At 42.3% G+C, this 18,355-nt stretch overlaps 1 protein-coding gene across 5 annotated transcripts in view; it reads left to right on the forward strand.

Moving 5' to 3' along the window:
* The window catches only part of map7d1a (MAP7 domain containing 1a), a 37,839-nt gene extending 20,931 nt beyond the window's left edge, over positions 1-16,908 (forward strand). For 2 of the 5 annotated variants that reach the window (XM_068735630.1, XM_068735632.1), the window contains 14 exons: positions 299-410; positions 2,416-2,520; positions 3,818-3,940; positions 4,050-4,195; positions 4,469-4,599; positions 6,094-6,332; positions 7,076-7,352; positions 8,133-8,313; positions 9,126-9,230; positions 10,753-10,803; positions 10,893-10,953; positions 12,460-12,541; positions 12,915-13,150; positions 15,983-16,908. In XM_068735630.1, coding sequence (XP_068591731.1) covers positions 299-410; positions 2,416-2,520; positions 3,818-3,940; positions 4,050-4,195; positions 4,469-4,599; positions 6,094-6,332; positions 7,076-7,352; positions 8,133-8,313; positions 9,126-9,230; positions 10,753-10,803; positions 10,893-10,953; positions 12,460-12,541; positions 12,915-13,150; positions 15,983-15,993 — 1,860 coding nt within the window. In that variant the 3' untranslated portion in view covers positions 15,994-16,908. The remainder of the gene's footprint in view (positions 1-298; positions 411-2,415; positions 2,521-3,817; positions 3,941-4,049; positions 4,196-4,468; positions 4,600-6,093; positions 6,333-7,075; positions 7,353-8,132; positions 8,314-9,125; positions 9,231-10,752; positions 10,804-10,892; positions 10,954-12,459; positions 12,542-12,914; positions 13,151-15,982) is intronic. The other 3 variants (XM_068735633.1, XM_068735634.1, XM_068735631.1) reach the window with 2 other exon arrangements.
* The last annotated feature ends 1,447 nt before the right edge of the window (positions 16,909-18,355 follow it).

Consider the following 18,355-nt stretch of genomic DNA (forward strand, 5'->3'; position numbering starts at 1 on the left):
AAGTAATCCATTCAATATGTGATGGTGTTGTATTAGTGACAACAGTGACACATACTTCCTTTTCTCTCATATTGCACTGATACCCAGAGGTGAAATGTTTATGCCTTCCATCACTAGATTGACCAGCTGATCAGGGTCAGCTACAGATGAGGGGATTTAGGATTTTGCTCAAGGACACCTAAGCAAGGCTGGGTGCTTGAATCCAGGCTTTTTCAGCAATGCCAAGCAGGCCCGTGTATTGCTTTTGATGCTGTATAGACATTCAAATAACTGATATCTGTTCCTGTGTCCTTGTCAGGAACGCTATGAGGCAGCCATCCACAGGTCAACCAAGAAAACGTGGGCAGAAATCCGCCAGCAAAGGTGGTCCTGGGCTGGTGCACTCAGCCAGAACTCCAGCCAGAAAGAAGGTGAGTACGCTGATCCAATCTGGATACACATCCTCATGAAATAATAACTGAGGAACTCACCTTTAATCACGGACGAATTACCGACTCGTATCGCAAATATGAGGCATTTGATGGAAGTCATCCTGCTGGATATGTGCTTTTTACGGGCTATGGATTCTGTCTGTTGAGGTTTTTATTTGTCATTGCTGGCTATTGAGTTTCAGTGCTATTAACCTCCTACAGTCCATTAGAGGAGAATTATGTTAACATGATGTCATTTGGGGAAAGAGCAGAGTGTTCATTTGATTATGTTGTATTAAAGGGATGTATACTTGGGATAGATGCAAGTATTCCTCATGGATGGTCTCAAGGATTCAGTTCTTTTTGCCAGTTCACTTCATGAGCCATGAAATGGGCAGATGTTTCTCAGCAGCCTCTTTCCATCACATGTTTGGTTGTTATGGTTATCTTGAGGTATATTTGCTTGTTCACTGTTTGTTGGTAGCTTTTATAAGGTGAATATAAAAGGTTCCTTTTTAGTGGGGTTGACGTGACTTTTGGAATCGGTGTTGTTGTGAAGTAGGAATGTTAATCTCATGGGAGTTGAGAAGAAGTCTACTCATTTCACTTAAATCACAAAAAAGCAAAGTTGTTTTCTCTTTTTCCTTAATGGGGTTAAATGTTCTCTAATGGACAGTTTGCCGCAAGGATACATAAAGACGCACAAAACCCTGAACACTGATGGAAAGCAACAACAGGACGTAGTTTACTGAGTGGTTCCAAACGAGGAACCACTCAAATAAACAATTTAAGTAGTCTGTGCAAATGAGCTAGATACTGACAAGATTAATAGGCTACTATCTGCAGTTTAACATGTGAATGGCAGCAGGGACAAAGGAAATATTACATCTCTTGGTTCTCATAATAGGCGCTTTAAAACCATGACCTGATGGTAAAAGTTCAAACTCTGTCCAAAGGGGGTGATCCTGAAGGGAAGTGACCTTCCTAAGTACCTGCTTTTTATACACGACTGGAAGCTGGACTTGACTCCTCCCTGAAATCTTACGAGCCACTTTGATGAGGCCTCAGTCTGTTTTGGTTGTCCAAAGTCAAGTTCCCATGCCAAACTACAATGCAGAACATTTAAAACTGATTCAATAAAACTTTTTTTTTTTTTTACTTTAAACTTGGTTTGGTGTGATCACAGCATTAGCAATGCCATTTAAAATATTCACTAGCAACTTATTTCTTTCTGAAATGTTGTCCCTGTTTTCCTGGATTACCTCACTGCCAATAGTTTTCACTGAACCAACTTCTGTAGAAAAGAAATAGTGCCAATGGAAACGGTTTACAGTGTGTTAATTTGTGTGTGAACAGTGTGTGGATTATACCCAGTAACAGGGACACAATGTTGCTGATGAACATTTTATTTTCCAATGCTGTAAGCACCAAACAATTATCTTGTTTTCATTAGTTATTAAAAGTAAATAAACGACTATAATTTATTATCAAAATAAACCCCAGGTGGTAAAACAGAATATAGGCGTTTTTGTAATTTGGGTGAAGTGACCCTTTAAAAACTATCACGTTTGGAGAATTTCGGAAAGTATATATAATTCCTACCATGTTTCGTGCCATAGATGCCTGACGACACACCTAAAGGCTTGCTGAAGTGAACATATGGTGTGTGTGTGTGTGTGTGTGTGTGTGTGTGTGTGTGTGTGTGTGTGTGTGTGTGTGTGTGTGTGTGTGTGTGTGTGTGTGTGTGTGTGTGTGTGTGTGTGTGTGTGTATTTACTCTAAAGCAGTGGAAGTTATTATATACACGGCCAGCACACAGGCATTTGCTTTAATGCCGGTTGCTCACATTACAAGTACGGTACTGTGCCGTTGCCTTTACGGTGCGTGGGTGCATGTTTGTAGAGGCAGCATTCGAGCGTAACACATGACGCCATGAAGTTCCCCCTCTTGACTCTCAACCATGTGACCTGTGTGAACATCTGTGTGGCGCTCTCTTGGCTTCTTAGGCAGATGCTCTGTGTCAACGGTCAACCTTCCCAAACACGTGGACTCTGTTATAAACAAGCGACTGTCCAAGTCCTCTGCTACACTCTGGAACTCCCCCGGCAGAAGTAAGGCAACATCTGGAATGCCCCCCCCCCCTCCACCTCCTCCCGTTTAACTGTGTCCATCACTTTGCCACGCCAACACCTCCGAACCCGTTCATCATTGTGCTCTTCCCCTTCATGATTTCAGTCCCACTCTTTTGCTTGATGGTTGGCAGCTGACCCATTTCTGTCTTCCAAAAAACTCTTTGACTTCTTTTTTGTTAACTCTCCAGAATTTGGGTCAGGTTTTTGTTCTGCATGCTCATATTTTGATATGGGTTATGTGCCGTGTTCACATTTTGTTGTGCTGTCCGTTTTACTCTCCTTTTGTTGGTTCATTGTGTGGTGATGGTCATTTCATGTGTTTGCACAGTCAAAGATCCTTTTGTGGTCATTTTCAGCATACTGGATATGGGATGTCTTTTATATTGCCTTGAATGCTTTATTGATTGATGATCTGGAGGTGGGTGTGATTTCTAAAGTATTTCTTTGAATTATCTTTGTGTCTTTCAATCAAGCTTTCTGGGTGTGAGCAGCTCTTCTTTATAGGTCACAGTGTACTCCTGCAAAAGAGGAGAAACTTCAGGGCTTGAAATAAAGTAAAGTTAGTGAGTGAGTCAGCATTTTTCAGGAGATAATGTATTCTAAAAAAAAAACTCCCCGGAGCAGGTACTGTTCCTCTGTGCTGCTGGAAAAAAAATAGATGGGTAGCCACTCTATTGCTCTTGTCGCTCTCCTCTCTACCTGAACACTACAACACACACCATGTCTGTGAACATTCACTGCAACGTCTTCGTCGCCCTGCACCTTAAAGCCAGAGAAGGACGTTTCACCCCCCAATAAATACTGATGAGTCTCCATTCTTCTTCGGCTCTGCTTGTATGCTCAAGGCTGCGGTTATAAATAACTGACTCACTGTCTAGACAAGCATTTCTCTTGGGTGGTACCACCACAGCCCAAGGTTATAGTAGACACACTTACTGAGCTGATTTTGTTTCTCTTATAATCTCTTTGGGTGGCACTGAGGTGTCTTATTGGGGTTCTGTGTATTTCATCGGGTCTTTATGGTTCTTGTAGACATACTGCTACAAGAATCATAAATAACTGTTTCTTTTCATTTCCCTTTGGTGGCAAATTGTACTGTATTCTATCGCTGTGTCTGGGTAATGACGGAGAACTCACTTTCAACTGGGCTTCAGTTCCTCTAGTACTTCAGGTTTGACCGCTGTTTGGGGGTGATGCACTCAGCAAAGGTCTGGTTCAACGGAGGACATCAATTGAAGACATAGCTTTTTAATCAATCTGTTTTTCCAACCTGCAGCCCGTACCCTTGCACTGAGTCCATGGGAGAGCAGTATAGTCGACCGGCTGATGACGCCAACGCTGTCTTTCCTCGCTAGGAGCCGCAGTGCTGCCAGTGTCCTCACCAATGGCAAAGATGGTCGTAAGTTGTAAAAAAAAAAAAAAAAAGAAGATCTTTCTTACAATAAATACATGAGATGCTGCTGTATGACTGTCGGCGAGCTTTAATTGCACGTCGCTTTTCTCCACAGACTCTCCTCTCTGCCCCCGCTCGGCCTCAGCCAGTCCCCTCACCTTGTGCGCCCACCAGCCCCACCACCGCTGCTCCGACCGCTGGAGAGTGACGTCCAGCACACCCGACATCACCCAGCGCCAACACAGACGGAGCTCCACACCCGTAAGTCTGCCCAGTTAGCTTTTTGCCGTGTGGTTCTCCTATCTGACAGTCAAGTGTAAGTCACAGTCTTCCGAGAGTCACAACAACGCTAGACTCTCTCAATATGTACCCGAGTAAAAAAATTACCAGACTCTTTTCCTGTACTTCATGTATAAACAACCTATAGTGTATCTTGTCTTAATTTTTGTTTCAATCATAATTGAATGTTATTTTTTAAATGGCACATAAAAATATTTAAATGTGTTAACCCATTTTTATCTTTTTGTCATACAGATGGATAAAAACAAGAAAGAAAAGAAAGACAAGGAACGGGAGAATGAGAAGGAGAAGAGTGCCCTCAGTAAAGAGAAGGTGCTTAAGAAGAGACAGTCTCTACCCAGTATGAGACACCGACCTGATCCAAGGTAAAACATTTTATAAACGTTTATTTGTACTTTCAGTTCAGTTTTAAATCTGTCACTTAATTTAGATTTTACTCATAGTTAGCCGTTATCTTTTTCCTTATGCGTGTCATATTTACCGCTAACCTGGTTACTGTTTTCATCGACCAGATCTCTAATTATGATAATAAATTGTCTGTTTACACATTCAAGAAAGCCTATGGTCTATTACCACTGCTGCTAGACAATCACCTTTTTTCCCTTTTGGATGGCAACAATAACCACTCAGTCATTTTAAATGAGCTGACATGAGCTGCAGTCATCGCCCTCTCAGTTGGTATAATGTTGCTCTCAATTTCCCACTCTATTCAATACTAAGAAGAACCTTTTGGGGAATTATATTTTTAGGCCTTCATTATAGAACTAATTAATTTATCGCTTATGTTGGTTTATACAGCAGTTAATCTTTTAGTGTAAAACAAATAAGCCAGCTCCTAATAGCAAAGGCTATTACAATAACAAAAGAGAATTTCACAGGTATTTATAAAAAGCATTGTTTTTTTTCAAAAAATGCGGATTTGCTGCCCTTTTACGTTTTGTCAGATTATCTCGCAATCTTCAAACCTCTGTATTGTTTGTACAAACAGCAGTCCAAAATTCTAACTTGGATTCTGGGAAATCATAATAGCATTTTCTCATATTATTACTAATTGTGAAAATAATGGGCTGATTAATCCATCATGGAAATAATTGTTCATAGAGGTCTAGGTTGAACATTATCATAGTTTTAAATCTCGTGAAAGCTCTATCTGAAAAGTGCACCATATCCAGTAAGGTACATCATTTAAAGCTACGATCTCCACTTCAAAAAATATACAATTTCCTGAAAAAACCTTTTGAAAAATCTGACATATAACAATCTGCTACTTTAACGTTTATACAGATTATATAGGTCACTAAAACCGTATTGTAAAGAAGGCTAACCATACATCCCCCTGACCCACAGCTTGTTTGTGGTCAACAGCTGGGTTACAAAGAGACCATGTTTATGTCTGCATGGTAATGTCTGCATAATTCATGCACTGTTTGACCCCAGACATGAAAGATCCCGAGACGAGCGGCCATTTCCCCTCGTGTCCCCAGGCCACTGAAGTAAATGACATCCATCACAGATGGGATGGAATAGGAGAAAAAAAGTTCCTTTGATTCATCAAAAAGGCAACAAAGAGCGTGGCAAAGCTGTCAGTGCCGCCGGTGCCAGAGGGCAAGAGGAAATAAAATGTCTTCTTCAGCATAATGGCCTGTGTATGGCTGGGATGCTGACCGTTAAAGCACTTTAAGGGTGATGATGCAATGTTTGAGTGCGTTGTCTGCTAAAGTCCGGTTTCTTCGGGACATGTGTCTGGGTTGTAAACAAACATTTCAGCCCAAGTCTAAAACATCAATGTGTCCAAAAATAATTGTTGCTAAATTTCCCATCTGTCTTATATTTTACCTCTGTATTTTCCCATGTTACAGTCCCAGTCCTTTATCAAGACAACGGCCGTCATCCCCAGCTACGCCTAAGGGCAGAACTGCCTCCCCCAGCCCTGCTGCCTCCCCCAAGCCTCCATCCACACGTGGAAGCCCGTCAACCCCTAAAGGACGACCAAAAAGAGCCAGGACCCCTGCCAGGATAGACCACCGCACCTCCTCCCCCGTCCCCCTCGAAAGAGTGAAGGAGCCTCGCAGGCCCGCAACTCCCGAACAGAGAAAGAGTGAGTACAAGAAAACGTTTGGATGAGGATGATTCCTGTCAGAACTGGATTGAAAAACTCGTACTCGGGTACTAACCCAGGTCTAAAGAAAATGTCCTTCTCAGGGAGTAGTGCTTTATGATGGTTCAGGTATTTAGTAAAGTGAAACAATAAAAAATAAAAATTGCAGAGAGACACCAGCCCTCAACACTCTTTCCCTAGCAGCAGTGATAATGTTGCTTAGATTTTTTTTTTTATGGCAATTGATCAGTTGACATTGCCTGACCTATTGTTGCTGATGAAAACCACTGTTTGTCATCTCCACAGTGATCAACTGTCCTATTCATTTTATCATACAGTATATCTGGATTTTGGGTAGCTTCCCTCCATGTCAGCGATTATCATGAGGCTTAATTACCCATGAAAACAAAGGGGATGTACTGAGTGAGCCACACACAGCTCCACAGTGTCTTCTCAAACACACAGCACTAAGAGGCTTCACTAATCAGCCTTAATTATGCAATTACCAAGTTCTTAGGCTGAAGCTATGGTTGTTTACAATTTGCAGTTGCTCGGGACAGAATGTTCCACAGTGCAGAGAGAAGGCTGCAGTTGAATGTGTTATTAATAACGATCGATCTGCACCACTTTGAGAGTCATTATTTGTAGGGAAGCATAAGTAATCGCATCAACGATCTCTGGTGAGTTACACAGCACAAGATATGTGTGTTATTGTCCCTTCTGTAACATTTTCCCTGTCTTAGGTTCCGCCGTGGTTCCTGCCATCACAGTAGCCTCCGCCTCCGCCTCACCCCGTCCCTCGACCCCATCAACCACTGCAGCCTCCCCCTCACCTGAGCCAGTCCATTCAGCTCCTTCTGTTCCTGCATCATCGCCGACACCTTCTCCATCAGCCAAGCCCATGGCAGGCACCAACAACCCAGAGGAGGCAGCTCGCATCCTGGCAGAGAACCGGCGACAGGCCCGAGAGCAGAGGGAGAGGGACGAGCAGGAGCGCCGCGAACAGGAGGAGAAGGAGAGGTCAGAGGGTTTTAACACGCCTCCAAACGCAGATGGTCGACACAGTGTTGACCTTGCATAGTCATAGATCTGTTAAGTTTTTTTCACACTGCATGAGCAAAAAATATTCTTAAACTCGCCTGTGTCTTTGCTGAATGACAGTTATTCCCCAGCTGTATTCACACTTATGGGTTTGGTCTTTTAATTACTCATTACTTCTTTTTTTTCCCCCAGTCAGCTATCTCAAGAATAGTACAGAAGTTGATTTACAATGTCACCCACAGACTTATAACATTTGAACCAATGCTGAGTATAGAACAATTTATTTTTAAAGTGATGATTTATTGGTTTAGAATATGCTGCAAAACAAATCTCACCTCGAGCATTTATCCATTTGCCATGTAGTGAATGAAAAAGGCATTAGTAATACTAAACAGGAAGGCTCCATGCACTATCACAGCACATTCATGTCTTAATAAGACCTCACTCAACGCTGCTTGTGATGTGTGGACGCATTACGAATTTGATAGCCTGTTGGCTGATCGTAACCACAGCAAGTCGCTATTTACAGCTTGGGAATTGATGCGATCTCTTGTTGGCACTAAGACTTACAATTGTTTCCAATTGGTTTACTGTTGCTTGTGCGTCAATGTCAACTCAGCAGAGATGGTGTAAAATAAAGAGGAAATGTCTGTTCAATAGAATAATTTGCCTTTTACATTGTTTACCTCATTCAAAGTGTTTGGCACAGGATTTTTTTTGGTAAATACTCACTCTTACTCTCATGCCCAAACTCTTTAGGATCCTGAAAGAGGAGCGAATAGCTAGGGAGGCAGAGGAGAGGCGACTTAGGGAGGAGGAGGCACGGGCCATGGCCGAGGAGCAGAGGAGGAGGGACGAAGCCCAGCGCCTGCAGGACGAGAAGGAGGCTCAGGAGAGAGCCAAAGCCGAGGAGGAGGAGAACCTGCGCCTACAGAAACAGGTATATTGACTGTCAATGCACAGCATGCAGAGCAAGCTGCAATAGAAGTTGTTGGTGAGGTTGCAGTGGACAGGTCTGGTTAGTCACATAAGGGTTAAAGGAACTTTAAGTCCTTAAAGCCCATAGTAGTGACAAGGACCATTATGCACTCCTCACGTCATTCCCACAAATGTAAACGCTCTCCTATCTTTGGCAAACAAAGACCTTTTTGGTAACAGACAGGTCCAAAAGCATAGTCCAGTATTTTCTACATCAGTGGGATGTTGTTGTCCTCTAAAGGAAAATATTAATCCAAACTGGTGAGCCGGTAGCGATGATGAATGTGCCCTTTTTACTTTTCTGTTGGTCTTTCTGTTTGTCGATGTTGCCAGGGATAAGTGGATGAAAATAATAGTGATGCTTGATTAGTAGAACCAGGACATGTGGCTGTTCATTACAGTATTTGTTTATCCTGTAGACCTAATCAGCTGAGGCATTGTCTTTTCTCTGTAGATGGTCGATTATGCTTTGCCACCCCCTTGTGGTCTTTTACAGAAGTGGCATTTGTGGTTAAACACGTTCCAATATAATCACCCAAAGGCTTAAGGATTGTATTTCTCTTTGAATGGTCTTCACAAGGCTGTTAATGTTGAAAATAGATCTTTTTTGGCTCAGATGTACAGGAAAGTATTCCTTTTGTGGTTGTAAACAATAATTGCAGAAAGCAACCACACCCTTGTTATGTCAAAGGCATGCTATTTTGGCTGAGTTTGTTTTTTTCCCCCTTCAGTCAGCATTAAAGTTGTGATTGGATTCTCGCTTGTGCGTTTCAGAAGGAAGACGCTGAGGCTAAAGCCCGGGAGGAGGCGGAGAAGCAGCGTCTGGAGAGAGAGAAACACTTCCTGAAGGAGGAGCAGGAGAGGCTGGAGAGGAAAAGGGTAGGGCAACACATCTGTCCTCCCATCATTTCTGCTCTCAGACAGCTTTTAAAGTCACCCATTTCCAATCGGACATGCACATTTTTTAAAGAATGAAAGTAGAAATTTAATTCCCAGTCATTTAAAAAAAATCCGTAGCTAGATGTTTTAGGGAAAAACTGCTTTTAAAAAATATATAAATAGATTGATGTTTTAAAAAGACCAAGCTCTGCTCTCAACTGCATAAATCTCCCTCAGTGGAGTTATTATATTCTATATTATGTTCACTCTGTGGTCTGCCTTTTGACAATAGCAGGCTTGAAAGTTGAGTCCCTGAAACCAAGATGAATGATGTTTTTGGCTTATCCTGGATTGGTTGTCCGCATGCCAGGATTTAATAGCGCTTAGACTGTGTCGAGCATGAAGCTATATATATATATACACTAATAATAATGGAGACCTCCCTGTGCCAGTCATCTGTGTGGAGCTGTGCAGATCTTTTTCACATGTATGTGTGTGTTCTGTGACTCAAGTACGCCACCCACTTCTCCAGTAAGCTCACACTTCTGTATGCTAGCTAAAGCCTTTCTTTCCCCCTCCTCGTCTTCTCTCCATGAGAGAAAGGCTCAGCCAGCCCAAGCCTGGCTGCATGCTGGAATTAGCCCACAAGAACAGCATGTCCTCTGCCCCAAACACTCACTGCTTAGTCACACTGTACAACTCACTGTTATTGACTGACTTCTACCAAAGCGAACTGGCCTGCTTTTGTTATCGCCTCAACAAAGAGAAGTTTGTGATCAGTGAGCACAGGTGGTGCACAGGTGGTTTAAAGTATCCTGAAGGGAAAAATAACTTAGACAAAGAAGAATCTTTAGTCCTGAGGCAGAAGTTCTGCAGCAAAACTAGATGCCAAAGCCATGCGTGTGTGAGCTCCCATGAATAATCTTGGATCTTAAAAAATGCTTCACTTTTATGAGTGGCAGCTGCAGTTATGTTCTTACTGTCCCAAGCCAGCAGTGTCCTCAGATACAATTTTCATTTACCATCAAACTTCTGCCTTCTGTGCATACAAATTATTCACACAGAATGATTTGTTCATACGCAGAGTATAGTCACCTCTATTTTACTGTTCACTGTTCGACCATCCTGCCACCAAGTGCTGCTCCATCATTATTTATTATTATTACTTTCCACCTGGAGTGCAGTGCATTCACTTCAAGCACCATGGCCTTAGATACAAGAGACAGGAAGTCATTTTCACCAGTGAAGAGAAGCAATGAATAGCAAAATGTAAAACCTCTGTTTTTAAGTAAAACAGTGTGACAAGGTGTGTGGGCTCAGTCTAGCCCACTAAACCTAACCCAATTTTGAACAGCCTGAAATCTTTATTTCTTAAATGTATAAACATGTCTGCCCTGAATTCTTGTGTCCCCCAGCACAGAATGCATAGAAAATCCAACAAACAATAAATAGGTTCTGTTTTTGGCATTTTGTTCGACGTGGCATTTTCCTTTGTCTTATCCCTGACTTTTTTTTCCCTCAGCGTCTGGACGAGATCATGAAGAGGACACGCAAGACAGATGCAGGCGACAAGGTACATTTTGTGTCCAGTTTTAACCAAAACAACAGGCTAAAACCTGACTTAACAATAAAACTGACTGTAATTATCTCCCATCTTCACAGAAAGAGACCAAGTCCTCCCCTCTCACAAACGTCAATGACAAAGAGGCAGAGAGCACCAAAGGTAAGCAGAACATCAGTAACATCCTCAACTAATGGAGGAAAATGATTACCCTCTAACAGCCTTTAATCTGCAGGAATCGTTTAGGGTCTGATCTCCCATTGATGTGTTATCTGTGAAGGGATTTAAAACAAAGTGGATACTTTGTGGCCAGAATCCACTTTAAGTGGATTTCTTACTCAACGCTCCAATTTACAAATCCACATCAACTACAGAGTACATTTTTAATAGTGTCTGACTAATGTTGGATGAACTCATTTTACTTATCCCACCTTTAGGCTGATACTTTGACCCATGAATGCACCATCCCTCCACTGCTTCTTTTACCTCTTCCATATGTTAGAATAAACAGTCCCAGGTATTGTTTTGTGGTTTTTTTCCCCTCATTTCCCATGTGAATCAGCCTCACACCAGAGCCTTTTGTATAAAAGGGTTATTAGATTATATCTCCGCCTCATATCCTGCACAGCTGCTGTCTAAGTTTTTCTACACAGTACAATAGGACCCATGTGTACTTGCTTGTTGTCCAAACTGTGGGACTGAGGGACTTGGAGAGGAAGAGCAGACTCATGACTCTTGCTTACTTTAGAAAGAAGTAATAATATCAAGACACATGCGATGTTGCAAAGGCCTTTCCAAAATCCACTCTTCCTACAACTTCTAATTCATCCATCCATTGTCCGGGGCCTGCTTATCCCATTAAGGGTCGCGGGGGGGCTGGAGCCGATCCCAGCTGACATGGGGCGAGGGCCGGGTACACAATGGACAGGTCGCCAGGCGATCACAGGGCTGACGTGGAGACAGACAACTTCTAAGTCAAGTCAATTTTATTTCCATTGCCCAATATCACAAATCAATAATTTGCCCCAGATGGCTTTACAATCTGAACAGCATACAACACCCTCTGTCCTTAGACCCATGCAGCGGGTTAATGAAAAACTCAACCAAAGAAAAAAACATTTTAACAGGGGGGAAAAAATTAAAGAAACCTCAAGCAGAGTTACTGAGAAGAGATCCCCTCGTCCATGAATCATGGGAAAGTTCTGTTCTTAACACAACTATAGTAAGCGTATAACTTGCACAGCCTCCTTGTCCAAGCGCCCATGTCATGTACAGTAGATGAGTAGGATGAAGGAGATCAATGTGGTCTGTAAGATATGCTGTTTGTCAATGTTCCCCAATGCAGGAAGACATTAGCCAGCCACTTATGTGGTCGGAGGCCTGGCAGGCATTCCTCCATTCTAGTCAGTGGTGTGGAAATCTGTCTCAACTACAGCCAAGTACTCAGCAAAGCAGAGTTGGGGGCACTCTGGGCTACACAGGAAGAATGGCCCAGGAACATTTGGCATCCCTTTCCTGCTTATTCAAATTTGCCTCACACAGATTAAGGCTGATCATTAATGGTGGTTGATCACGCAGGGTAGTGTTGGATGTTGAATGTGTGCAGTCATCTTGGTGTGCATGGTTTAATACACTGGATAAATAGCTGTTTTACTTTGTTTCCTCCAGCATCTGCTGATTATCAGCCAAAGCCAGAGATCAACTTGCCCAATAACAAGCAAGAAAATGGACAGACCAGCGTGAAAGAAAGGTAAAACTACTGCCTCTTTTTTGGGGATTTTGAACGTTTCTTTGTGCTCGCGTTGACGCAAGACCACCGTGGATCGTATAAAACTTGTGTGCCAGAAAATTCACCAAACCAGCCTGCAGTACATTTGCACTGTTGAAAACTTCAACGGAAAACACAAGGAGCCACTTGATTCAGACACTCGGTAAACAACTGTAATACTGGGAGAGAGTTGGTTTCTTGAAACGTTTACCCTGTTGTATTTGAATACGCTTCATGGGGTAGATTTTAAAAGACTCCCGTAATTGAACGGCGATGCAATGACTCATTCGGTTTATGAGTCACTCTGACCCATCATAACTAAAACCATATTCTGCTATGTGTCTCCCCTCTTCAGCAGCCCCTCACTCCCAGTGGTCAATGGGATCCAGCCCAGACATGAAAATGGTCTATCCACTAAAGAAGACACTGCCCACTTTGGAGATATCATCCATCTCGCAAATCACGGCAACACCACCAACGGAGCACGGGATAAGTCTGAGACCGGCATGGCCACCGAGCCGATCCTCGCGTTTGAAAGTGAGGAGTCATTCATGAAAAAGGCCGGCCCCATGAAGCCCCAGCATGTCGCAGGTACAGAGTTACAACACATACCAAACATCATGCCAAAATCTTAGACTTTAGATCTAAAGAAAGCTAAAGTTATCAATGAAAATATAAAAGAAATGAAGGAGAAAAACTATGAAAAACAATCATACCAACTTGGCTACTCTGAGGTGACGTACCACAACTAGTGGTCGTGTGCAGAAAATGTCTGGCCACCCTGTGTTATGATGCGGGTAAGTGGATTTGAATCTACAGTATAGCCAGCAACAGCAAGACTGGAAGCAGGGGGAACAGCTAGAGTACCAGCACTTATAAAGCTCACTGATTAATATCTTGTTTTTTTTAATCCATACAAAAACAGAAATGTAAAAATGACAAGTTGTGGCCATACAGGAAGTTATTTACTAATTAAGTTTATTTACTTCCTTTGTGGTCTAGGGGTTAGGATTCGGCGCTCTCACCGCCGCGGCCCGGCTTCTATTCCCGGTCAGGGAACTACATTTAGGGGGGGACTAGCTCACTGGGCTGAGAGAGTTGTCTGAGAACCGAAGGGTCGGCAGTTTGATCCTTGGCTGGGATGTGTTCTGAGTCTAAGTGTCCTTGAGCACTGTCCCCCTAGCGGCTCCCCAGGCGCCTGTCATGGACAGCCCACTGCTCCCTGGTACAGGGATGGGTCAAATGCAGAGAAAAATTTCCTCCTTAACGGGATAAATATAGTATAATAAAATAAAAAAAAAATGTAATTACTAATGTCATTTTTCCTTGCCAGAACCCCACTCCAAGAGAAATAGGTCCAGCACGCAACTCCCCGTAAAAGCACAAGTTTTTGTTAAACCGTATACATAAAATAATGATCCCGGTCACTTCCACACAGTGAGGCAAACAGCTTATCAATTTCAAAACTGGTATCAGATCTGAACTCAGTATAGGGATTGAAACCACTCCATCAGTGCATCTCTGGTTTTTATGAATCTGTGCTGGTGAGTACTAAGTTTTATGTTTTCGGGGTTCTCCGTCGTACTAGAGATGTGGAAATTTCTCGACTTCAAGATGCATCGTGATGCAGAAGGATTTATGTTATGCAGAGGTGGGAAACACATATACTGATATTGAAAAGATGCAGCTTTTATTCTATAGACTGTTGTAGTCTGGGCAGAGCCGGGCAAGCTGTTTCCTGTCTTCATGTTCAGCTAAGCTGCTGTAGCTTCATATATGAGAGTGTTATTGATCTTCTCACCTTACTTTCAGTCGAAAAGGCAAATTTCCCTAATAGTAGTAAAAAATAATTTAAAAAATTGATTCTAAAACTCAAAGCTAACCAGTGCGGAGAGGCTTGAACAGATGTACTATGACGTTGTTTCATGTTATTAGTTAAAGGTCGAGTGGTAGTGTTTAGAAGAACTAGAGGAACATTAGCTTCTAACTGAGCTGTGAATAAAGTGCTGTGAGTAGTCTCTAAGGAAATAAAGGCATGGCCTCAAGGCTGGTATAGCTTACGACCGTCCTCATTTAGGCTATAGTCCAAGGTTTGAGACAGCACAAGATAATGCTTTATTAATCCACAGAGAGGGAAATTAACAAAAAACAGATTAAAATCAAAGATTTACAAAGAATGGATAACTGACAGTATTCCTATTTATTAGCATCCAAACAACCAAATTCTGAGTTAAAGGATTGCGCTTAACCAAGAACGCCAACGTACTAATTTGATCTGTCCCTAATAAAGAGTTGCAGCATGCAGAGCCGCGGTTCATTTGCAAAAGGCTTGTGTGCACATTTGCACTGAGCTGATTTTACACTTGGCCAAGTTCACATTACCCAATAAAGGCAGAGGTACAAGGCACCATAGTTAGTGCCCGTTGTCCTTGGCACGAAGCGTCAACGGACTTGCACTTCATAGGTCACCTCTCTAGTGGGAGCAAGTACTCCCTGGTGTGTATGGTGTGGCACTGAGACTCCATTTACACTTTTAAAGGGGTGGAGATGAGATACGGAAGAAATAGTGTAGGGAAGGGCGAAGAGAAACGGGGTATCTTTATACTGATGACAGCTTTTATTCAGCAGCTCCACTGGCTTTGGCCTGCCGCCAGTGAGGAATTCCTAGAATAGCCGAGGCGATGAGGAGACCCTATCCAAGTGCTTCACTGCTAGGGGCTAGAAACAAGACCCGGCGGCAATTAAGCAGCATATCACTCCTCGCTCAACCCCCTCCCAGCCGCAACGTCAGCACTGCCCTACAGCTAGATCTTAATCCTCACCTGTTAGCCTGAAGACAAGCCAGCAGTCCGAAATACTAAGTAAAGCAAACCAAGGACCGCTAGCTTTGCCAGCCCACTGACATCTTTCCTGAAATCACTTAACTTCCTCCATCTTACACCTCCTGCCTTTAACTCAGTCCTATAAAGAGTGAACATTCTCTCTTCTCGTTTTCACGCTTGTAAACCAGGATACTTGAGACGCCTTTGACCTGGCGGGACATTTATTGATACACGAGACTGATTGAATGTAACTTCATGGTCGTCCATTTATTTTAAGGCATGCTTCTAGGGTTTGTTTGAATGTCCATACTTGTTGGCCGTTCTCGGGCCTATTCAATTACAGACTTACTTCACGTGTTGGACTATACAATGACTTTCACTAGAGACCTTTCCATTACCCTCATGTACACAAGACGGTTTACGTTAATGGCCTCATGCCCTCTGAAACATCCTGCATTTCAGTATTTCCAACAGGTCAGAGGTTTAGGGACCGTGTCATTACTCATATCAAAGAGGGTGACTCTTTTTGTCTATTAGCACGTGTTGATTAATGCTCAGCGGCTGCTGACCTTTCACCCTTTGCTCTGTGCCTCCCTCACAGAGGTCCTGTGACATGTCCCGGTGTCGAAGTGCTCGTCTCGTTGGCCACAGAGCTTTCCTGGGCCCTGTGAACTGTGCCAACCTTTTTCAAAGCCCCTAAAAGCAAACATTCTTCTCTCCGAAGATGAAGCGGGACACAGAAGATGACGATCCAGCATCAGGACACAAAAGCAAAAGACAACGTGATGAAAAGTGTTGCTGTATGCAACACAGGTGTGTCAGTGTTAACACTTGTAAAAGATCTTTGTGGCATAGATTCCATGCACCTTAATACTCAATAGTATCCTCCTTTGTACATTACAGTACAGCTGAGTAATTATTACCATAAGCTGTTTTTTTTTCTTTGTTCTTTAGTTATTTAACTGAAAGATAAATATAAAAGACTGGGTACATTTTGTGAATAATGTAAATTAACTTTGTGTGATGGACGAAGGAAGTCTGTGGTTTAAAGTTGAAATGAAATAGTCATTTTATGTTACTCTGCTCTGAGTAGACACTAAGTGAAACCCAGGTATTGTACATCCTGGTCTGTATAAAGCTACCTGTAACAGTTTTTGTAAAGTTAAATTGAGAAATCTGGATGCAACAGCTTCTTCCTGTGTGTAGAAATACTGTCTGTGCAAATCTCAGCTATGATTGATTGTACGCAGAACTGGATGTAATAATGAGTGTGCAATTTCACCAACAAGAAACCGCAGGTCATTTAAGGTGAATCCCTAGAAACAGGGATTTACTCCACTATTAAACAGTCAAACAGCATTTCCTCTCTCATGTGAAAGCATGACAACGTTTTCTCTCATATGCATTGAGATTCCATGGACTCTATATGTATCTGAAATGCTGGTGCGTGTATATGCTATAATTATTTTGATGTGCGTTACGTCAGTGGGAGCATCTTACGTCTTATTAAAGGCAAGCTGTCCAGTCTGCTGTCTCTTCATCTATTTGTCTTAATTAACAGTTCAATTGATGAACATTTTACAGATGTTCTAAATTAAGTGTTCAATCTTACTTTTAAACTTTTTCAGGTTCATTCATCTAAAACATGCATAGGAATTATTCATCATTTGTTATTAATTTGACAGTGTTGGAAAATGTGGTACTTTTGACTTGTTTATTCCTAAGACTCTAATATTTTGACTTTCGAGGATAAATACACACTCGCACTGAAAGTCTAGTGCAGGCTAACCATAGAGAAGCAGAATTAGAGATACCAGAAGGCCTTACAGTTGATGTGCAAGGCATGTGAGTTGGCTCAGCTGTCCATTTCAGTTTGGGTCTCCTTTTACAAAATCCCCTCAGGGGGTACATGCCATTTTACCCGCTGCCCCTTTCTCTATATAGTGGTGGCCAGGAGGAGACCTGGCACACTGTTTCAAGCCTCTTTTAGACAGCTGAAGTGCATTACAAAACACAATTTATGTCCCCTTATATCAAATGCTAAGACATGCCACACCAATCATGGGGAAGTTATGTGATTGAAATGACTTGTAGCCGCATGCGAAATGTAACTGTAGTTTGTTGACTTGAACCCGTGATGCCCAGACAACCTCTTAACTCCCAGTGGGCTGCATAGGATTTGATCACCATGCAGTGGAAAGCTCTGAGCAATGCATGCAAACTCTGTTTTAACTAACTACATTTTAGAGGGAAATGTCATCAACATTAAGCAGAAAAGTGAAGACGGAAAACAAGAAAAAGGCTTCATCATCAGATTCATCATTGAGGAGACCCATCATTCATGTGAGGAAAATTTGAAGTAAGTGAGAACCCCTGTTTGTTTTAAAGCTATCAACATGATGATACATGGTTGTTTTAGTTGGAAACAGTATTATTCTTACAATGTGTGTTATTCCTACAAATTATCTCTCAATCCCCAAAAAGTGCATCACTTCTTTGAATGCCTTTTTGTCCCTTTTAACGTGAAATAATGAGGCACCATTATGACCAAAATATTTACAAAAAATCAAAGAAAATCATCTTTCATTGCTCATAGTTTGAAGCAGGCTTCCTTGAAAAAGATAGAAACCTCCACTGACACAGAAGTGCAAGTTTCGACAACATGGTCTCACAGGTTCAGTTCTTTGCTACTACACTTGACCACATGCTGTTAAAAGCTGTATTCATCAACCCCACCAGAGGGTGTAGCACTGCAGCATGGAGGTGACGTATTACATTACAATATTTTTTTCAATACATGTTTCTGGATTCATGAATACTCATAAGTTTGATACAAGTGTGTCACCATGGAAATTCTTTACATGCAAATCTAAACATTGACAGAAAACTGCATATTTCTTCAGAATTCATAGTCCCTTCGGTAATTCTGGATGCGGTCTAGTCAAGCCCTGGTAATGTGTGGTGCTTCCCAGAG

This window comes from Cebidichthys violaceus, unplaced genomic scaffold, assembly GCF_023349555.1.
Source record: "Cebidichthys violaceus isolate CVI_PGR_0920_01 unplaced genomic scaffold, fCebVio1.0.p SCAF_7, whole genome shotgun sequence".
Classification (NCBI taxonomy): domain Eukaryota; kingdom Metazoa; phylum Chordata; class Actinopteri; order Perciformes; family Stichaeidae; genus Cebidichthys; species Cebidichthys violaceus.